Source organism: Centruroides vittatus, unplaced genomic scaffold, assembly GCF_030686945.1.
Source record: "Centruroides vittatus isolate TY-2023 unplaced genomic scaffold, ASM3068694v2 scaffold_946, whole genome shotgun sequence".
In the NCBI taxonomy this organism is placed as follows: domain Eukaryota; kingdom Metazoa; phylum Arthropoda; class Arachnida; order Scorpiones; family Buthidae; genus Centruroides; species Centruroides vittatus.
The window spans coordinates 668692-687012 of record NW_027122723.1 but is presented as its reverse complement, the minus strand read 5'-3'; the positions used below and the strand labels follow the sequence as shown (position 1 = coordinate 687012).

The window sequence follows — 18321 nt, the reverse complement described above, 5'->3', positions numbered from 1 at the left end:
GATCTAATAAACGTGGATGGAGTACTTAATTTGCCAAAAGTGATAGAACAAAGAATACTGCCAAACATCTTTAAAACACTCTAAGCACCTGGACATACACATAAATAACGTAGACACCACTAAATAGTCACGGGCCCTAAATGCACTTCATGGCAGGCATGCCTAAGCTCAGGACTATGTTGACAGGAATGCGTCAAACTGACTGACCTAATCCTGAATGGCAACAATAAACCCCTCAGTCTCTCCACACAGATAGACCTACTATCTGTATGGAGAGACTGAGGGGTTTATTGTTGCCATTCAGGATCAGGTCATAAACACTAAAAACTATAGAAAACACATCCTGAAGGTTACGTCACTAACAAATGATTCTTGCAAAAAATGCCACATTCTGCCAGAATACAACATACAACATATAACATCTGGTTGCAAGTTCTTAGTATAAACAAACTATTTACAAAAGCGTAACCAAATAGCGAATATAATACACCAAGAACTTGCTCACAAACAGATTATTAAACACCCAGGGTACCAAACTACAAACATACTCCCCAGGCAGTGTTAGAAAATGACACACACAAAATATACTACGACAGAGCCATAATCACAGATAAAACAATTCATCACAATAGATCTGACATCACTCTCATTGACAAATATTCCTCGCTTATATAATACAAATTCCTCGCTATATAATCTCTGTTCCAAACACTCATAACAAAAATTGCTCACACTGAAAAAATCAACAAGTACACTCCACTTGCCCAAAAAATAAGACAGATGTGGAGGATGAATAAGATATTTATTATACTTATTGTCCTCTCTTCTACTGGCGTTGTACGTACACTACACAAAAGTCTAGAAACATTAAACCTTAATAAAAACATACACATGGCACTACAATATTGAACACATGTCACATTATTAGGAAGTTTGAAGATGTTGACACACATACCAATAACACAGCTTAATTACATTTGCTTAGGTAGCTATACTTTGACTTTAGTCCGGCATAGCACTTGGCACCAGTATCAGCTGAGCATGACCTTCTCGACATAATAATAATAATAATAATATCAACATCATTTAACATTTTAAATAACTTATAATAGAGGACAAAGAAAAATCATCTTATAACTGATTATCTGTTATATATCATTATAAAAAAATTTATAAAATTTTAATACAACGTATCCGTTACAAAAACTGTATCCAAAAGCAAAATTCATCAATATTTATCAGTAGACTTTTTTTTTGTATAACTGACATTGAATTATTTCATTTAATGTCATAATATATTTGTTTTTTATGCCTTAATCAATTTATATAAGCGCTAAATAAATACAATAAACCATTTATTTATTTGTATTAAGTATATACTGTAGGGCCTATATTCTATGAAATTTTTATATATTTAACCAAAATTTCATTAATATCATTTAAAAAAAATACTATTTAATAGATTTTAAACTTAAAACATATAAAAGTTTCATTAACTTAAGATTATTTTTGTTATTTTTTTTTTAAATTATGTTATGTTAATGTAATCTGGGCTGGATTTAGATTCATTGTGACGTTGAATTTCAATATATGAGGCCCTTCCCCTCCGTTAAATAATTAATTTAAAAGCCCGAGACTCTAAATTGTAGCTCCAATAGAGTATATTGCGAGTTATGTGTAAATTATTTTATTTTTTGTAAATAAACAAAATTATATTCAGTTTCATGTTGCCCTAATGTAAGTCTAATAAGTTGTGATTTAACATTATTACAAATTAATCATAAAAATTAGAAGATAAGCAGCTTACTGGTAAATGATGAACTCACTATTGTTATCAGAAGTTGGATAACTTCAACTGATTAATCATATCGTTAAAATAATCTGGACAAAGCTCAACATTTCACTGGTAAGTACTGAACAGACTGAACAATCATTATCGAATTAGTGAAAAATGGCGATAGAATCGGATTCAACCGTGACTTCTGATCACAACCAAACTGCCTGCAATGTCGAAACAACATTTGATATGAAGTCTACGTATAACCAAAAGTTACCAGAGCGATTAGAGAATAATAATTGTGTATGTTGTTTACAAAAAAGTGCCGAACACATCAGAAACAGCTACGAATCGATTACTCCAAGATCGGAAAGGAAAGAGAAACTTACTTCTTCGTGGAAACGAGCATCATCCGTCCATCGTTGTCCTCTTTATCATAGTGAAAGAATAGATAGGCGCCGAATAAGTGAAGAAGAAGACGATGATGACGATGAAGAAAAATCGGAAAAATCTGAAAAAGGAAAGAAATCGTCCTACCAAATTTACTGGTTTACAGAAATTAATTATACTTTGTCTATGTCTGGTGAATTTTACTTCGTTTCTTAGTATGTCGATCATCGCTCCATTTTTTCCAAAAGAAGTAAGTTTAAACAGAAATATTTCGTATAAAATATTAAAACTTTAATTGAAATGTAATTGAATAAAATATTTTAGTATAAATTAAAGTTAAAATATAAATTTGTGTATAACGCTGTTATTACATTCCTCAAAAATATTTTATGAATCGTTGTGATTGAAATCAATAACATGATTAAGATTATCATTTTCTTTGGGATAAAACTTAAAATAAAGAATTATTTATATCTAATATTGTAGATCAAAAATAAATTTATATAATTGTTTGTTGATTTAAACAATTCACATTTAATTATTATTATTATTTAATTTAGGCAGAAATGAAGGGAATGAGAGAATCCGTATCCGGTATAATTTTTAGTGTTTATGCACTTGTTTTAATGGTCATGTCACCTATTTTTGGTAAATTAGTAAGTAAAATAATTTTTCTCTTATCTAATGAGCTAACTTACCTACACCTTTATTTATTATTTATTCAATTAGTCCATGTGTAGTAAAACTTGATAACAGTATTGATAGTTACAGAACAGTAATTCAGTATATTATTATTATCTATTTGAATGATGAAACTAGGATATTGTTGAAAATAATACTGATACGTAGCAATGAAATAATATTTATTTATGATAAAAATTTCTTCCATTATTTCTTAATCTTAAAATGAATTTTCAAAAAAATATATCATAGCGTACATGCTACAATAAATTTGATTAGTTAACTTATAACAAACAACAAATCAATGCCACTAATAAAAGCAAACAAAGAAAACTAAATATAGACCAAAATAAATAAGAGAAACAACAACTCAGTTTAAAAAAAAAAGTCAAGGTATTGAGATATTGTTGCTAGAATCTGATGTGCATGCCAACATATAAAACTAATTACAATAAAAAATGTATATATAATTAAACACATTATTTAGGATATAAAAATAATCAAACACGAGTTTGCAAAATATATGATAAATTAATTTAAATATATTAGAAAATAATCGTACAAAATTTATAATTTAATATCCCCATTTATCTTATTAAAATTAATATTTAATGTAGAAATATTTCTTTATATAAATAATTACAAAAAACATATTAACGAAAATAATTGTCTTCGGACCTGCTAACTTGTATATTATAATTTATTTAAAAAAAATCAATATTGATACTAGCAATAACAAGTATAACAATATCGAACTGATCGTACAATATTACTCTGTATTGTTATCATAGTTACTTAAAGTTAATATTAATCTATATATGATTACTTTCCAAATATTTCTATTTTATAATTGTAAAATCATACAAACTTAAGAAAAGACCATTTAACAATTACACTTTCATACAATCATTTCTTAACATTAAATATAAATAATCTGTCTGTGAATGCAGCTTTATTTTTAAGCACCTGTTACAAAAGTAATTATTTCTGTTGCTTTAAATACAACTGAAACGTGGTACAAAAATATTATTATTATTATTATTATTTATTACGCTGGTGATAGATAAATTTCATGAAAATGTGATTCTCCATCATCGACATGATACATTTGAAATTCCGTACCATCAACAGAAAAAATACCTGGGACTAAACTTCCAACACATTGCACGAAATTCCAACTTGGATCGTCACCTTTTTTAAATACAATAATCATAGAACAAACGTCCCCCTCCGTTAAATATACGGATTGTGAAAGCATTATGCGATGATTTGCCCTTCCAGATATACAGAAATCTTCGTACTGGACTACGGAAACTAATCTCTCTGGATCTTCTCCAACAGTTACTTTAAAATCGAAAGGAAATCGTGTTATAACGAGACGATCGCGACTGTAAGAAAAAACTTCCCCCTAAAAGGTGAACGTCTCTATGTCGTATTTTAAATTTTGCTCGAATCGGTCTTAGGTGTTCCGTTATAGAAAACCAATTGGTACACCTAGCAGTAACGAGTGCTTGAGTAGTTTGGTTTTCTTTCGAAGAGCCGGCACATCTTGTTGTTTTGTCAGAACTACACCAAGCTGGTAACATTGTAGATCCGGGATTAACTATTGTAGCGAGGATGGCGAATGATTCATCAGATGTCAAAATTCCACTTTTTGCTGGACCGTTGGTGAATTCTTCCGGGGACATCGCTAAAAATCGAACATATGGTAACAGATCATCAGTCAAATCGCGCAAAGTGCTATGAGAAGTCACTTCATCCATTTCCCTATCAAAAAACAAAGGAAAAGTTATGTATATACCATAAATATTTATTTTATATTTAAGTTTCTTACCTTTGCTGTTGTTCCGACAAACGTTCGCATTGAAACCAAGTCCAACGCATTATAGCCTGAAACAGTTCGATTTCGGAAATATTTAGATTATCGTGTTGCACTATATCTTTTAAAGAATTTGGAGTGATGGTTAAAAAATCATCCGATTGAAGAGCATCTACGGTTTCTTGGATAATCATTTGCCAACTAATCTCTTTCAGATCGTCGTCTCGAAGAAGGGATGCCATATCATAGACAGCACATGATACTGACGAATGTATACTATCTTTTATGTAGCGTCTACATTGCTCTTTGAGATGGGGCATATTATAAAGTTCTGCAAATCTATACACTTGCAGAGCTCGAGAGACGGATGATAACTCCCAAAGATCTGAATATATATAACTAGAATAAAAAAGTTTTTAGATTAAATTGAAAAATAATATTTTATCATATAAGATAATATTTCAAAATTTAAATGCGTAAATGATAATAAAATGTATACATGTGATAAGTTTTTGTTTTATTTATGATCAGAGATGTTTACGATTGAAATCTTGTGAAGTGTTCAATATGATTATTTTGAACTAAGTGCATGATTACTATATTTGTACTTACTTAAGTACAGCTTCGAACGTATCCGCATCTTCGTCAGGAAGTTCGATTTCAGATTTATTTTCCGCTAAAGAACCGTAAAACATGGCAGCAAATACGTCACTAGCCATAGCTAGAAACAGTTTGTGGACATCAAAACACTTTTTATTACTACTTCTACCCGTAATTATTTTTACATCTGAATACATTCCCTTTCTAAGCAGATACGAAGTTCGATCGAATATCGATGTTGTCAACGATTGCCACCCTTGTATCTACGTAAAAGTTTAGAATATGATCCGTTAGACAAAGCAGAATATTTATTTGAACAAAATTATACTTAAAATCCGAACATAAACATTTTTTTAACTGAAAAACTTTCATATTTACTTCACAAACAAATCTCACGCATCTTACCTCAGCCATCTTGATGATGATGTGTGCCAGCCAAAAATATCTTCTAAAAATAGTTCACACAACGCAGCAAATGTTCTAGATGTTAAACCAATCAAATCCTTCTTATTTTTTAAAAAATAATTTTAAACATCCATTCATAGAAATTATTTCGTTTACTAAAATTATTTCTCGTAATGTTAAAATAATGAAAACCAGTTACGTTTAGCTTCTAGAATATTTTCTTGCTTTTTAATTTATTTTAACACGATACAAATTTGTTTTTAAATATATATTTTTAAGATAAAGAAATTTGCAGATTAATTGTTTATCAAGTACTTCAGCCAGAGAAATGACGATAAAAAGCTTTGATAATAAGCTTCAGAGAATTATCACGATTGGATTCTCCTCTAATTTAATCATTTTAATCATTATCATAATTGAATACATATAATTTTTACATAATAAAATAATTAGTTATTCATTTTAGAACTATTTTCTCAATGAATAAAGAAGTTTGCTCTTAATCTTTTTAAATATACTTTATAGTTACCACATGTTGGATCATCTTTCATGTTTCTGAGTGGAGTCTTTGTTGCAGGTGTTTGCAACATTTTATTCGGGTAAATTTCGAATAAATTAAATTATTAATTGATCTTATAATTAATAAAATTAAAAACTGTCGGTAACTTATATTAACAATTATTTTTTTTTATTAGGTTTTTAGACAAGCTCACTGATCTGACACTTTTTACAGTATTTTGTTTCATAGTCCGCATCTTTGAAGCAGTAGGTGCTGCTGCCTTTACAACTGCTTCATGTACTTACGTTTTTAGTATGTTCCCTGATGATATTGGTACTGTTTTTGTAAGTGTATGCTTTTGACATATTAAAATGCAAGATTTAATGCAAAATTTATACATAAAAATGTATAATTTATATTATATATAATATAAAAAAGCATATAAAAATTATAATTTACATTTTTTTCATGCCCAAAATTGCAGTTTTTGTTACAAAGTTAACGTAAAAATATTGTACATATATTCAAATAATTTAAACTTTTGATTTCATTAGAAGATAATTAAATTATTAATCTATATTAAATTACATTATTAAAAGGTTATAAATTTGTAAAATTTTATAGGGAATTATAGAAACATCCATTGGAATCGGAATGAGTCTTGGTCCCGCTATCGGTGGCAGTTTGTATGCTGTAAGATAAATATTTTGCTTGTATATATTCACTGTATTTATAACTTTTTTAATATTTTAATTGAATAATATAAGACACTAATAATGCTATCTATTTTTATGACAGCTCGGAGGTTACGGACTTCCTTTTTTCATCTTAGGTTCAGTAGTAGTCATAAATATACCAATATCGTGGTTATTACTAAGAAATATATCATCAAGTAAGGTTACTAGATATTTACAATATTATTTTAACTTTATGTACTGATAAATTTGTATTGTTTAGTGCCGAATGATGAGACATCCTCGACTACATATTTACAACTTCTTTCGATACCTAAAGTGTGGATTGTATGCGTAATCTTGATGACAGCAGCTCAAACGCAAGGCTTTCTAGATCCAACATTAGAACCTCACATGCGTCAGGTAAGTGTTATACAGTATACAGTACTGTACATGTATAGATAATGATTATTATTTTAATTCAAAATGCCATACTTTACTTATTTGTTGAGTAAATAATTTGAGCTGTCATCTTCAATATTTGAGAATTACTTGTGTATTTTCGTGTAGCTTAAAACTATTTTTATAGTGTATGAATATCTGTAAAAAACACTTTTTTAATGTCAAATGTATGATCTTGTCTTATAAATTGACTGACAAAAGATGATAAATATGCAATTCTAAATCACAACAAATTTAATTAAGCAAAGGGTGGTGATACGAATTAATCACTTGATATCTATCATTGTATCGATTTCTAATAATTGATGAAAAGTTGTTAGTAATAAACTATTTGATCTGAATACAAATTTGGTACTTTTTTAAAAGTACGTTTTAAAACGTTAAAAAATTTAATGTTTTTAAAAGTTAAAATTTTATCTTTGTTTATTTGTTTTTGAAATTCATGGAATTTATACAAAGGGTGATTAGAACTTGCGATAATCAGTCAATATAATATGATAGGTTTCTGCCACAATGCGTAATAATTTACCTAAGAAATAACACACACATATAGGCTACTGTATAATAAGCATTAATAATTCATATCATAACAATAAAACTTAAAAGCTTTTGAGACGTATAAATCATTTTGGGATTTTCTTTTTCTCATAAATGAACTATAAATTTTCCATTCCTTTATCAATTTGTCGTAATTCATTTTAGTACAAAAAGGTGTAGAACTACAGTTGGTTTAGCGAGAATTGAAAGGCATGTGACATGTAGTAACCAGTAGGGTAATGAGAGTGAGATGGTGAGCACGTGTAATTACTGTATAAAGTAAAAAGTAGCGCCTGGTATTAATATATTGTGGTAGTTGAAAGCCATGCTTACTATTTGTGCTGTTTACGCGCAATTGCTGTAAAAATAAGTGAATAACATCATATATTTCTGTTTCTGACTTGCAGAATGTTTTACCCGTGCTTATCTTTATTGTAACCTCGAAAATCTGAAGTTAAGATTAGCGGACGACTTTTGTTGGGCTGCAATTTGAAAAAAAAATGTAGATCTATAAATTCCCATTGTCGCCTGTCTGCTGTCTGTCCTTTCTGTTTTTGAGTTAGAAAAATAAACGTCGAGACGAGCGTAGAACAGGAGGCCCCGATTAACTATATTCGAACTTCCAATGCAAACCGGAAGTCACGTTATTTTAATTAAAAAATTTTCCTCTGAAAGCAGTTAGACATTACTCTTTCTACGGGAAAAGTACGTTGTATAGGGGCAAGACACTGCTAATTTGAGATGGAGAACATATATTTTGAATGAAATTAATGAAAAATATAATTAAAAGTTGCAGCCCGACATTATGACGATGTCACAATAAATAATTGCTCGTTTCTTGTGTAAAATACTATAGAAGTTTGAATAATGTCTAACTTGTAATCAGTCAAAAATAAGAGTAGATTCTGGTAGAGGGCTTATCAATATACTGTTCACCAACTAACCCACACGTCTAAGGATGAGATGGTGAATTAGCAAAAAATTATATTTGTTTTTTGAATCTGTTTCTCGGAAAACACTATTATTTTGCTGGATATCGTGTTGTTTGATATGATAAGAAAACACCAGTTCAGTCAATTTTTTAAAAATAAAGTTTATTTTTACTATCACAGCTTCCAGAACTTTTCCCCCAAATCACCCTCATTTACCCTAATAGTAATGAGAAGTCACGTCTGATCCATCAATCTAGCCTGGGGTGAGTTCAATAAACAACCAACTAAATAAATCAATGTAGTTCGTTTCAAATGAAGCGGACTATGCCATTGGTATCGCATAATTTATATTTTTCTAGCAAACTAAATCAACTGTGTTCTAAACTAAATTTACGCTATAAATTCAAACGTTATTATATATTTTTGTCTTTGTACGAATTACGAACTATAGATTAAATACACCAGCAAGTTTTTTGTACAGATTGTTACAATTGTTTGTATTTTAAAAAAATAATAAACATAGGCCTACGTTTAATTCTGATATGATTGAGTATTGGTGTCCTCACAGGGACAATCGGGGCAAGTGGAGTTTTCTTCTCGTGTCTAATAGGAGCCTGTTGTATGTTTAATATTGCTTGTATTAAGACGACTAAAAAGTCCACGAATGATTATAAGCTATGAAACACGTATAACATTAACAATAGAAGACAAACACGTGGCGTGGTGCAGGACGGACGACCGACTGCCGACACCAAGGGTTTTTCGACATGTTGCCACAAGTACCATATATCGTAACAAGCCCCCTTTTTTTAGAAAATACAAACATTAACAATATACAGTATGTTTATAAATTTTGTGGACTTTCGTCACTCAAAGTAAACGAAAATCTGCGAGGCTTATTTATCTGTCTGCCAGAGCGGTTGTCAGAACACGCGGTTGTGTTGAGAAAGGTTCAGTTATTTTGTAAGGTCTACTTGACTGTTCGCTTGCTCAGGAGTATTCGGACTAGATGCAGGCATGCTTCTTCTGCATCTTTTATTTTCTGAGTTGGCACATCTGTTGTTCTAGGAGTCTTCAATAAATTATCTCTCTTCTATAATGAATTACATCTGGTGTTGTAACGACATATTTCTGGCCGTCGGGCATACTTTAACAACAGATGCAAGTGACCATGGTTTTTTTGGACTCTTTATAGTATACTTCATCACCCTCTAGAGGTGATAAGACTTGTGTGCTGGTCTTAATAGGTTTTTGCTTTACTTACTTCTGCACGGATTTTGTTGTAGTATTGTATATCTATGACTCGGCCCCAAGAAAGTTTCGCTGACAGGGAGTTTCATTCTAAGTGCTCTAGACATCAGAAGTTGTGCTGGAGAATATCCGCAAGGCAAAGGTGTATTTTTATATTGGAGCATTGCAATGTATGGATCTGTATTATTTTCATGACATTTATTAAAATGGTGTTTAATAGTACCATCAGCTCTTTCGACAAGACCATTACCATCAAACTAATAGTTAGTTATTTTATATGGCCTTCTATTACAGTTCTGCAAGTATGGGTTAAAACATGTGTTGCATCAAGCTCCACCAGCATATGAAATCCTATATACCAGGGATGGCAAACCTTTTTGTGTACGCGTGCCATATTGTAAGCATACTTAGCTTTAAAGATGTTAATGCGTGCCAAAGTTTCAAACTTCGAATAACGATATTTAAAGAAATTAAACAAATACGATTTAATTAAAATAACTGTAAAAAAGCTGATTGAAAAAAGGATGATCAGGTGATAAACCGAAAGGATGATTGAAAAAAAACAAAAATCGTATGATACATTACACTGCCAGATGATTTCTCCTTACGTACCACTTTGGACACGCGTGCCATAGGTTCGCCACCCAGGGCCGGATTTACATAAGGGCATTTGGGGCCTGTGCCCAGGGCCCCCACAAAACTGAAAAAAAATTATGTTTAAACATAATTTTTTTTTCTATTACCGCGACAGCCTAGTGTGGCCTAATCATGAGGGCAACAGGCAGAGAAAACCAAACCCGGGAAAAAACCTATGAAACGTCGGAAAATTTCGGGAAAAAATTTCACATAGGTATTTTTCAGTTAAATTAAAATAATTAGTTTTACGCTATAAAATATATGTATGTTTACAATGACCTTATTTTTAAATGAAATTTACAACTTCCTAGTTCAAATCTAATTGAAAATACAGTATTTTGTGTAAATTTTCTAAATCATCAAATTTGCCTACTCTTAAAGGGGGGACCCCCACCGAATTTGTGCCCAGGGCCCCTGGAATTGGTAAATCCGGCCCTGTCGCCACCCCTGCTATATATATCACAATCCCAACAAGAATTTCGTATATATGTAAATTTATTTGAACATAGTGGGACTGCGTCTGTGGCCCCACTATGTTCAGATGCAGATATATGAAATGCTCATCAGGAGTTCCTATCCTATTTCACTATGATAGACAGGTTCACATGCTGGGTGGCAGTTATTCGAGCATTTTATGACAACTGGATAGCACGTTTCAGCACCAAAAATTGCACTACTGATCAGAATAGACAGTTCAAATTTTGATTGTTATGATCTATGGCAATTCTAACAATTCTATTGGTATCATAAATGTACCAGTACATGCTATGGCTCTTCATCTTAGAGTAAATGGGCTCATCGAAAACAGCCACCAAACAATACAGACTATTTTAAAGACCATTTTAAAGGTTCATTTAACTGATTATGGGTTGAGGAACTACCAACAGTGCTTTCAAAGCTATGTACAGCAGTGAAAGAAGGTATCAAAGCCTCAACTGCAGTTGGTGTACAGGATGTCAGTCAGATTGCACGAGAATTTCTTTCCTCGACAGCTATGGACATTAATGCAGCAATTTCACATGTTGACTTCAAAACAGTGTGAGGAGACTGAAGCCCAGAGCTATGAACAGCCACAATCACACTAACTTTCATCTGACTAGAGCTGAAAGACTATTTCGTGTACAATTGATGCAGTATAAACATTGCTACAACCATTATATAGAGGACCTTTCTCTGTCACACAGGTTGGATAAAGTGTACAAGATGCTTATCTGAAACAAAGCACTCTTTGTATCTATCGATAGATTGGATAGTCTGATAAGCTGGATTCAAACACACCTTATGTTGCCGAAATAATTTAAAACCTAACTAACATTTTTTGTTCTCTGAGCTGTTCATTCCACAATAAAAACCACCATATCCACCAAAATATAAAAAGATATTCACCATCAACAACCAATACATCCTCAGAAAAGACACAAACCCTTAAGACAACAATGTGCTTGGGAAGATGTGTACTCGTACATTTCATGACATATTTCCTATAATATTTACACTTGGGTGGGAGTATCGTAGCAGTCACTGTTGAAATACCATACCATCAAACAAGCATACCTGCATTTTGTGAACTCTATTCTCTCCCTTGGAAGAGGACATGTTATGAATTCACGTAAAAAGATGAGGGGAAAAAGATGGAAAGTTTTGAAGAATAGATGTGGTTAGGGAGTCAATCACCACCATTCAAATTGCAAGGATATATTCTACTTGCTTTTTAATATTCCATTTGTATACATAGTGCAGTGATAGTAAACAAAGTTTATTACTCAACTTGTTTCCTCAGTTACATGACAAGACCACTATAGAATAAAAGAAAATTAATAATGCTACTCAATTTTTATATAATTACCTTTTCATTAAATTGAATAATTAATAGCACAATTATTATTTTTAATTACATTGATTTGGAATATCCAACTTAAAATTTTATTTTTGTATAGTATAATTTCGGACCAGGTCTGGTTGGACTTGTTTTTCTATTGATGTCTGCTGCTTATGGTGTATTTTCACCTTTGACCGGATGGGTTACTGGAAAAATGGTATATTTGTATAGTTTTAAAAATTATTTAAATATATATAAAGTTTAAAATTATCAGTTTATATTATTTTGAAGTTTATTTTGATAACAGAATAGAAATGCTTATTTCTGATTATTATAAAATAAAAATTATTACTATGATGTTTGTAATGAATACCATCAAATAATCTAAATAAATAAATTTAATTTCAGTCACTTAAATTAAATTAAATTGTTTAAAGCATTTCAATTTGGATTTTTTAAATGTTGAAATGATTTTAGATAAGTTATCATTAAAATTCTAATTTAAATTTTATTAATATTGTCTAAATGTAATTTTTCTATGAAATTATGTAGAATTTTATAAAGGATTTAATGTCTTGAATTCAATCATTTGTCATTATAAAATTTACGTTTATAAATAAAATATACAATTTTAATTTTTCAGAATAACAAATATCCAGTTATGATTGTAGGATTAGGTATTATGTTGGTATCACTACTGGTTTTAGGGCCAGCACCTTTTCTTCCATTTAAAGGGTAAAACTTAATATTTAACTTTAATTATTTTTATAAATGATAATATTTTCAATTAAACTACATTATAGGAGTGTGCCATTATGCTTGGCTGCAGTAACAGCACTAGGAATTTCTTTTGCATTTGCCTTTATTCCATCATTTGAATGCATATTATTAGCTGCCTTGTAAGTTTGTTTTAAAATTTTCCATTTTACAAACTGTTTTGTAATAGTGTATTTGAATTCCAAAATGAATTGCAAGTATTTTCTAATTTCAGTGAAAAAGGACTTGGTGATAATCTTGTTACTTACAGTAAAGTATCTGGATTGTGGAACAGTGTGTATTCATTAGGGTGAATATTTACTGATATACTATATTGTAATATCTAAAATTGAGATAACTGTTATATCTGGTTGTTTATCTTATAAATTCAACTCAATGGAATTTTTTAGGAAAATTCCATTGAGTTGATTTATTTATATTTTTGTAGATTTAAAACAGAATTCAATATTCAGTGAAATTCTTACAATTTCCATTAAACTGAAATATGAAATGCAGTAAGATTTCAATCAATAATAAATTAGAAAAAACATTAATTTTTCACATATAAAATTAACAGTATTATTGATTTTACTAGCCATCACTTGCTAGTAAAATTAATAGCAATTAAACTTGGCTTTTAATTTTTAATCATACATCAAATTTAGATCTATAATCAAAGGCTGGCCTAGCAAAACCAAGTTTGGTTATATTTAAACTATCAAAAATAATACCAAATTTATACATGAAATTAATATAAATTAGTACATGAAATCCTCTAATAACTAACAATCTTGATTTTTCTAAGTTTTAAGATAAAATATCATCTTTATTACAAAATTAATTTTTGATTTTTAGTTTTGAGTCATTATTAGTAAGATATCTTTCAATATATCGAAAATAAAAAGGAAAATTTAGCAATTATATATTTAAGAACACATTTCTTAACTTTAAGAGATTGCTACTTATTGCTTGAGAAAAATCGAATTTTAAAGATAAGATATTTTACTTTATCTTTGAATTATAAAAATGATATTAAATTTGATATAGATTATTATTTATATGAAAAGTAATTTAAAACTTTTTTGCTATAAAAGTATTTTTAATTTATAATGGCATAGGAAGAATGCAAATTAGTGACGAGTGCAGAGCAATTGAGAAATTGGTAATTGGAGATTTTCTCCAGGCCTGGAGAAAACTTACAGCATTTGGAATCCTACAGGTTTCCAAATGCTATAAAATTAATGTTCTTACAACAGAAAATAAAACCTTTAAGACTTTTTACTAATAAAGAAACATTTTACATATTTTATTTGTTTAAAAAACAAAAGGTTAAAGATGATTTGAATGAATGAAGATCCTGCCAGTAAGCCCCAGTAATACAGGCTAGTTCTGCTCATTTTGAAACATAATTAAACAAAGTTTTGTTAATGTAGCACACACTGAACATGCTAATTATAATTTTACATCATCCAGACTAATCAAAAAGCATATTATCTGAAAATACTATTTTAAGATAATACTTGAAATTCAGTATTGGAAATCTCAATATTTTGTAGTTCACAAACTGCTAGTAGACTCCAAAAGTCATTTTTACTAGTGAAAACATAGTGAAAACAGACTATGCACACCTAATCTGCCATTTTGAAAATGTACCATACATATCATGCTCCCTGTCATTTTTTCAATTTCACTACATTAGAACTATGTAAGGAGCAATTGTGACCAAGGACCCACTGGTATGCCCCAATCATGAATTACAAGGATCTATTTTGAAGATCTACCAGATATGTCCATTCGTACTTCAGGTAACCCCCTTGTTCATCTATGGTTAGAGACCCCAGATCTCATACAAATTCTTGATGGCCCAAAACAAGTGACTTAACATTTGGTTTTATGGTTTTATTTGTTTACAGCAATGCAACATATGAGAAATCTGTCAAGGAGGATGCCTTTCTACAAGAAACTGGTCCATTTAGGTGAACTATTGTGAAGAAAATTCTGAAAACTCCATGTGGCCAAGTGCAAACCCAAGACCAACTATCAGTGTTCAGTGGTTTTATTCACTCAGTCACTGTTGGGCATATGACTTTATATACTTTTATGTAATTGATTTAGTAGAGCTGGTAATTCAATACAAGTTATAAAATTAAGTTAATCCAAATGTCATTAAGCAAAAGTCAAATAGGTCTTAATAGATTTTTAAATTTTGCTAAGTTAAGTACTGTACATTTATTTTGAAATGCAGAAAAAACATACACACAAATACAAACTTAACTTTATCATGAAGCAAACATGATTTATTGAAACTTCTTCAAAAAATTATATCTAAGTGTTTTCATACTTATCCATTCAGTTTCAGAAATAAAATTCTTTAAACACAAAAAGTAAACAACTAAACATTTCAAAATTTTCTGTATTCCTCAATGACAGCATAATCATTCTTTTTGTCTTTGTAACTTAATCACAAATCATAAAATGCAGAAAATCTAAGTTAGAAACAAATACTTTGTATAAAAAACTTCAGAATTACTTTAATATCTTGGTTTTAAGACATATGTAGTCAAAAGAATTGGTACATACATGCACTAATACATTCTTTTGATTAGCAATGTAAATTTGGAGAAAAATCTCACACCATAATAAAATTTTTTCAATACTAGATCATATTTTACCGCACAACACAGCAGGGCAACACAAACTTGTTATAAGAATTTAGATAAAATATCCATTTTAAATCCCTTAAATTATTTGTATTCAAATACAAATTAAATATTAAAACAGTTATAACATCTGTTTCACATAAAAACTTTAAACAATGAAAATCATTTTACAGTATAAGAAAATTTTTCAATGTTTCAAACTTAATAATTATAATATATTTAAATACATGGACTTATATTGTTATTTTTAGTAGACTTATTAATGACAATTTATTCATAAACTAACATTTTTTTATTCATTATTTAATATGTAAAATTTTGTAATTCGATCTTTTATATATTTATCAAAAACAAGCATAAGTCATGCTGATTATTTGCTTATGACTTGGGAATTTTTTACATTACGAAAGGTTTAGAAATTAATTCATTGTTGGCCAATGATAGTGTTATTTTGGAGGATAAACATATACAAGATCAAGAAATAAATAAGAAGTCAGTTCACTCACCAAGGAATTAGATTGAACTGGTAATTAAGTTTATCTCTAACATGTGTGATAAAGACCAATAACTGCCGAATTATCGGGCTAGCAAATGGCTATAGTAATATTAATAATTTAAGTTCAGTTATTCTAATTATTAAATTTAGCAAGAGATGGCGCCTAACGCTAGTACCAAATTAACTTAAATTATTAATATTACTATAGCCGTTTGCTAGCCCGATAATTCGGCAGTTGTTGGTCTTTATATATAACGGGTTAGTTGTTGTTTATTTAACATGTGTGATGTAGGGCTACTAACTTAGCTTAGCCCATTTTTAAGTAAATGGGAGTACTTTTAAAATATGCAGCCAAGTGGCAAGTTACTTAGCAGAGCTAGTAAATCATAATTGTCTCAGAATTTTTTGCAACAAATCCACAGACTGTGAACAAGTAATATTAATAAGAATATTGAATCAGTAATTAGAACATGCTACAATAGTGTTCATTGAAGATACATCTTCAATGAACACTATGCCGTTGTTGACAAGTATTATTTGTAGAAAGCAATCTTACATTTGATATTTGTACTTGTCAATTATGAATTAAAAAACATAGATCTTCCAAGTGTTGCATTGCTGTTTTGAATAAAATCTTAATTTTTTTAGCAAAATGATTTTTATCATTATTTACATTGAAAGCTTATAAGTGATGTTTTTTCCTGCATTCTTGCAATTCAGTAGTTTAGAATCATTTCTCTTTCTCAGAAGAGTACTTTGGGAGTAATTACTAGTCTTTCTTCAATTGAATTGAAACTGCTGTTAAAGATTAAATCATATAAATTCTTCAAAATCATCCCTGAAGATAGATTAGTAAAAAAAAACTTGGGTATAAAAGTTAATGTTTTAAATGACTACTGAAGTAAAAAAAAAAGCAGAGACATCAGCAACTATTTTAATTTTAAGTTAGGATGTTTGATTTAGGATTTTAATATAGTTTTACTTAAGTGTATAGAAAATATTTCTTTTTTTCCACTTAAGTAAAACTCAATTATTATCTTTAGATATTTGTGAAATGATTGGTATCATTGAGGTAGGTTTTCAAACTAACAAAATTAAATGTTAATAAGGGTCGATTTACACACAACAGTGACATGCTGGCACAGTGCAGTAAGCATCGATAAATATCACACATAGCCAATCAGAATTTCATGTATGACACTTATATGATTGAGAGAATACAGATCACATATAGTAGATGAAACTCTGATTGGCTGTGTGTGATATTTATTGATGTTTATGCACCAAACGGTCACTGTTGTGTGTAAATTGACCTTAAGCAGACATAATTGGTTATCACTGATAATTTGTTTACTATTATTTTTTTTCTTCTTAATAGTGAGGTCATTGGTCCAGCATTAGGTGGAATTTTAATGGACTTTTTTGGATTTCCACAGTCAGCTGTAATACTGTCAGCATTTTGTGCTGTTGCTGTATGTATAACCCATCATCTTAAAAGAAAAATAATAAGATTAAATTATGAAAAATTTTTTTTTTTTCCAGATGTTAGCTACATTTCCTCTATTATGTTTGAAGACTCCTAATCATCATAAAACAGTAAATGAAAAAACACCATTATTACGAGATAATTATAGCATATAATTATTTTGAAAGTAAAATTCGTGTGTTATCTTTTATATGTAGATTTTTGTACAGAGTGATTAAATTTGTGCTTTATTTTAATGTTCAGACATCCATCTTAAAATATTACATAGCCATCTGTTTAATAAAAATTTTGTACTTTCGAAAATTTACATAAATTTATTTTCTTAATAAAAAACTACTAGTTTTTAGTTCAAAGTAATCTTTATTGAATTCTTTTAATCAAATATACATTTTTAGAAACTGCTTTAGAAATTCTGCCTATTTACAGTCTGTTTTAAAACAT

General features: G+C 29.6%; 2 protein-coding genes across 2 annotated transcripts; one reads left to right on the top strand and one right to left on the bottom strand.

Annotated features, from left to right (window-relative positions):
• Positions 1-1840: 1840 nt before the first annotated feature.
• On the top strand, positions 1841-18066 carry LOC136990624 (MFS-type transporter SLC18B1-like). The gene is made up of 13 exons (XM_067289020.1): positions 1841-2417; positions 2728-2823; positions 6198-6271; positions 6368-6515; positions 6796-6864; positions 6970-7063; positions 7129-7268; positions 12601-12699; positions 13126-13217; positions 13286-13381; positions 13474-13548; positions 17773-17866; positions 17937-18066. Exons 1-13 carry the CDS (start codon positions 2259-2261, stop codon positions 18033-18035), a joined length of 1335 nt encoding a protein of 444 aa, XP_067145121.1. The 5' UTR covers positions 1841-2258; the 3' UTR covers positions 18036-18066.
• Positions 3784-5876, bottom strand: LOC136990626 (BTB/POZ domain-containing protein 3-like). The gene is made up of 4 exons (XM_067289021.1): positions 5673-5876; positions 5280-5530; positions 4683-5066; positions 3784-4615 (listed from the first exon to the last, which is right to left on the bottom strand). The coding sequence occupies exons 1-4, from the start codon at positions 5679-5681 to the stop codon at positions 4195-4197; spliced, it is 1065 nt and encodes a 354-aa protein (XP_067145122.1). The 5' UTR covers positions 5682-5876; the 3' UTR covers positions 3784-4194.
• Positions 18067-18321: the final 255 nt, after the last annotated feature.

Bases quoted from the DNA above. Each gene is read 5' to 3' on its own strand.
- LOC136990624 (XM_067289020.1), top strand. From the start codon at position 2,259: ATGATGACGATGAAGAAAAATCGGAAAAATCTGAAAAAGGAAAGAAAT. The intron at 6,272-6,367 runs GTAAATTTCGAA...TTTTTTTATTAG, and splicing joins GTTTGCAACATTTTATTCGG to GTTTTTAGACAAGCTCACTG. The intron at 17,867-17,936 runs GTATGTATAACC...TTTTTTTTCCAG, and splicing joins CAGCATTTTGTGCTGTTGCT to ATGTTAGCTACATTTCCTCT.
- LOC136990626 (XM_067289021.1), bottom strand. The intron at 5,067-5,279 runs GTAAGTACAAAT...TTTTTATTCTAG, and splicing joins ACGTTCGAAGCTGTACTTAA to TTATATATATTCAGATCTTT. The intron at 4,616-4,682 runs GTAAGAAACTTA...GTTTTTTGATAG, and splicing joins TTGTCGGAACAACAGCAAAG to GGAAATGGATGAAGTGACTT.